General features: G+C 51.1%; 1 protein-coding gene across 1 annotated transcript in view; it reads right to left on the reverse strand.

Annotated features, from left to right (window-relative positions):
- Positions 1–3414, reverse strand: part of Jmy (junction mediating and regulatory protein, p53 cofactor) — a 69980-nt gene extending 66566 nt beyond the window's left edge. The window contains exon 1 of the mRNA XM_013015809.1: positions 2167–3414. Within this exon, the coding sequence (XP_012871263.1) occupies positions 2167–3210 (1044 nt within the window). The 5' untranslated portion in view covers positions 3211–3414. The remainder of the gene's footprint in view (positions 1–2166) is intronic.
- Between the last annotated feature and the right edge of the window lie 92 nt (positions 3415–3506).

A 3506-nucleotide genomic window follows, 5' to 3' on the forward strand; every position in this document is an offset into this window, starting at 1 on the left:
AAAAAAAAAAAAAAAAAAAATTTAACTAGAAGAGTACTTTTTTGGCAGTTTATTTTCAACCCATTTTTTTTTTGTCTTGTCGGTCGTGGGGCTTGAACTCTGGGTCTGGGCACTCTCCTTTAGCTCTTCAGCTCAAGGCAAACACTCTACACCACTAGAGCCACAGAGCCACTTCTGGTTTTCTGAGTGGTTTATTGGAGATAGTCTCACGGCCTGGGGGCTGGGAAGGCGGCTCAGTGAATAGCGCCCAAGCCCAGAGTTCAGGGCCTATAACCGGACCCCCAAAAAAAAAAAAAGAGTCTCATGGCCTATCCTGCCTGGGCTGACTTGAACGGTGATCCTCAGATCTCAGCCTCCTGATTAGCTAGGATTTTACAGGCATGAGCCACCGGGCACTCAGCTACCCATTTGAATTCTAAAACCAAAGACAGACACCTTTTTTCAGTATCATTAAAATTGAAATCGGACCATTCAAGTATGAAAATAATTCTAATATGGAAAAAATGCTACATATATATGTAGTGGACTAAGAGAAGCACTAACTTTGTTCTAAAGTTTAAAAGAAGTGTACAGCTCAATATTAATACCAAGAATACATAGTGTCTGTAACTTCCTTCCACAAAGACTTTAAGGAAGAAAAGACTGCAAAAGTGAGATGGAAGTAAAAACAGATTCCTAGAACTCTAGGATCATATTACCATGGGTAACACTTAACAGAACGTAATCAACCTGAAGGAGTGAAAAATGTGGATACAGGAAGTGTAAAAGCAGTGGCAGAAAAATATCTAACAGGGCTGGGAATATGGCTTAGTGGTAGAGTGCCTGCCTAGCATGCAAGAAGCCTGGAGTTCGATTTCTCAGGACCACATTAACAGAAAAAGCTGGAAGTGATGCTGGGGCTCAAGTGGTAGAGTGCTAGCCTTGAGCAAAAGAAGCTCAAGAATAGTGTCCAGGCCTTGAGTTCAATCCCCAGGACTAGCAAGAAAAAGAAAAAAAATACCTAATATTCTATGAAAACAAACTGAGGACTGAAACTTTATCTAATGGCAAGATTAAAGTAAAAACACCATAGAAGACTGAAACTTTGTCTATGCCAAGATTCCAATAAAAACACCATAGAAAGCATTTTCCTCCCCAAATCCAATCTTCGTACTAATTCTAAAAGCAGTAATTTGCTTGAGAAACTACATGTACTGTCCATTAGAAGAAACTAGCTTTAAGTACTTTTTTTCTTAGTAAAGTTTCCTCAGTAATTAGGAATGAAATTAGGAATGACTTCATACATGAATACATATACACACATACACATACACATACACACACACAGTAGAGCTCTGTAAGTATAGCTTAATTGTTCAGGAATTCCCCATTATTTCCTGTTATTTTACGGGTTAATTTGAAGAAAACAAAAACAAAAAACGTTTTCCACTCTTTACTCTTCTACAAAGTACAAATGCATAATGCACTCACACAGAGCCTTCCTTCTCCCTAAAACAGGACTGAAACCTGAGCCATCTGTAAAGACTTGAGTTAACCTAAAAAAAAAAAAAAATACAGCTTACTTCCAATTGTTACTTGGTTGGTTTCCACTAGGACAAGTCACATTTTAAAATGAATCCAGGGCTAAGGTATAGCATGCTTACTGCACTGTATTTCATTCCCAACCCTGCAAAGGAAATAAGTATTTTAAATCTGCCCACATTCTCAGACAGCACAAGGAGGGAAAAAAAGCAGATCAATTCTGCTCCATTAAGACAAATTAGTATGAGTAAACAGCAGGAAAGTGTTGATTATCTGGGCTGTTACTGCTGCTGCAAAAGCTTTAGGGGCAGAGTAAAATTCACTTAGTTCGTGATATCTTTCTCTTTTTTTGTTTTTCCTTTGAGTGGCTTTCGTCTTATCACTGGAACTGAATAATAAACTGGATACACTTACTCCATGAGATCTGTTTGAAAAGTGGGGGAGCAATCTTAAGACTTACCAAAGGCCCTTCACCGAGCCAATGAAAGCAATGGAAGGAATGACGGGGAGACAGGAACTCCTAGGCGGCTCTACTTTTTCCTGAGTGCAGAAAAGAAAACACCCCACGGGCACACTCCCCCACAGAGACGGATAAGAACCCTGATGACCGCGGGCTTTGCAAAGGGGGGAGGGGTCCTTCCTTACCTCCTGAATGCGCTTCCGGGCCCGCTGAAGCACTTCTTCATAGCCCTTTTGCCTCAACTCGCTGAGGCTCTCGTAATACTCCTCAGGATCATCGGTCTCCGTGAAGAGCACCTGGGAAAGGATCTTCCAGCCACAAGTGTCCAGGCCGTGTCCAAGGTAAACCTGGAGCTGGTAACACAGAGCGTCGATCTCCTGCTCGGACATCTCAGGGGCGCCCCCAAACAGCACCGTCCACATTCCGGAAGGCTCTTCGGGGAACACCGGCAAGCAGGGCTCCAGCTGCGAATTCACCGAGCAGAGCTGCTGGTGCACGGCGCGCAGATCCTGGAAGGAGAAGAGCCCAGCCCAACTGCACTCCTCGGCGGGAGACTCAGGCTCGGTGGTGGTGGCGGCGGCGGGCGGCGGCTGCTCCGCGTCGGTGACTGTTAGGGGCGTCTCGTCCTCCCGCACCATTTCCAGCACCTCGATCTCCTCGGAGACCGCCCCGGAGGCGCTTACTACCCGCACCGAGGACACGGGGGCCTCCCTGGGCGCCGGAGGGGATGCTGCAGTGGCAGGCCTCGTCGCATCTCTGGGTTCAGCTCCTTTCCGGACCGGGCTGGGCTTGGCCCGCGCGGGGCTCCGGAGTGGACTCTCCGCCCCTTTGCCCGCCGGACCCCGCAGCAGTGGGTCCCCTCGAAGGCTGCGCGGGCTCCGCGGAGAGCCGCCGTCCGCCCAAATCGGGCTCCTCCGGGGCCCGGGGCTCCGGACGGGTGTAGCAGAAGCACCGGCCTCGGGCCGGCACTTGCCCGCCGGGCTGCCAGGCCCGCGGGTCCCATCGGAGGCCGGGGCGCCGGGCTCGGCGCCTCCCCGCGCCCCCGCCTGCTCCCGGGAACCGCTCCTCTGCCTCTGGGCCGTCCGGTTATGGCAGGTTATGGCAAACTTGCCTTCGATCTCGTTCCAGGCCACAATGAAGACGAACTTGTGCTTCTCGCGTTCGTCGAACACATGGGGCCGAACAGCCACCCAGTCCGACTCCAGAGTCTCTTCCAGCGCGAAGGACATGGTGGCTCGCGGCGCCGGGCCGCGGGGCCCCGAGGTCAGGACGGCTGTCCTGCGCCGCGCCCCCCGCTCACCCTCGCCGGGCGCCTTCAGCCATCTTAGCACGCCGGCCGGCTCTTCCCCGCTCGCTCGCTCGCTCTTCCCCCGCGCTCCACCGCCCGGCTCCTTTGTGGCGCGGCTCCCGGGGAGGACAATACACGTCGCCCGGGCAGGTAGTTCACATGGTCACGTGCGGCCGGATCTGTTTACAAGCCCCGCGCTGCCGCAGCGCCTCGCCGAGGGCCGCCCGGCCTCCCCTG

Source organism: Dipodomys ordii, unplaced genomic scaffold, assembly GCF_000151885.1.
Source record: "Dipodomys ordii isolate 6190 unplaced genomic scaffold, Dord_2.0 Scaffold28, whole genome shotgun sequence".
Taxonomy (NCBI): Eukaryota; Metazoa; Chordata; class Mammalia; order Rodentia; family Heteromyidae; genus Dipodomys; species Dipodomys ordii.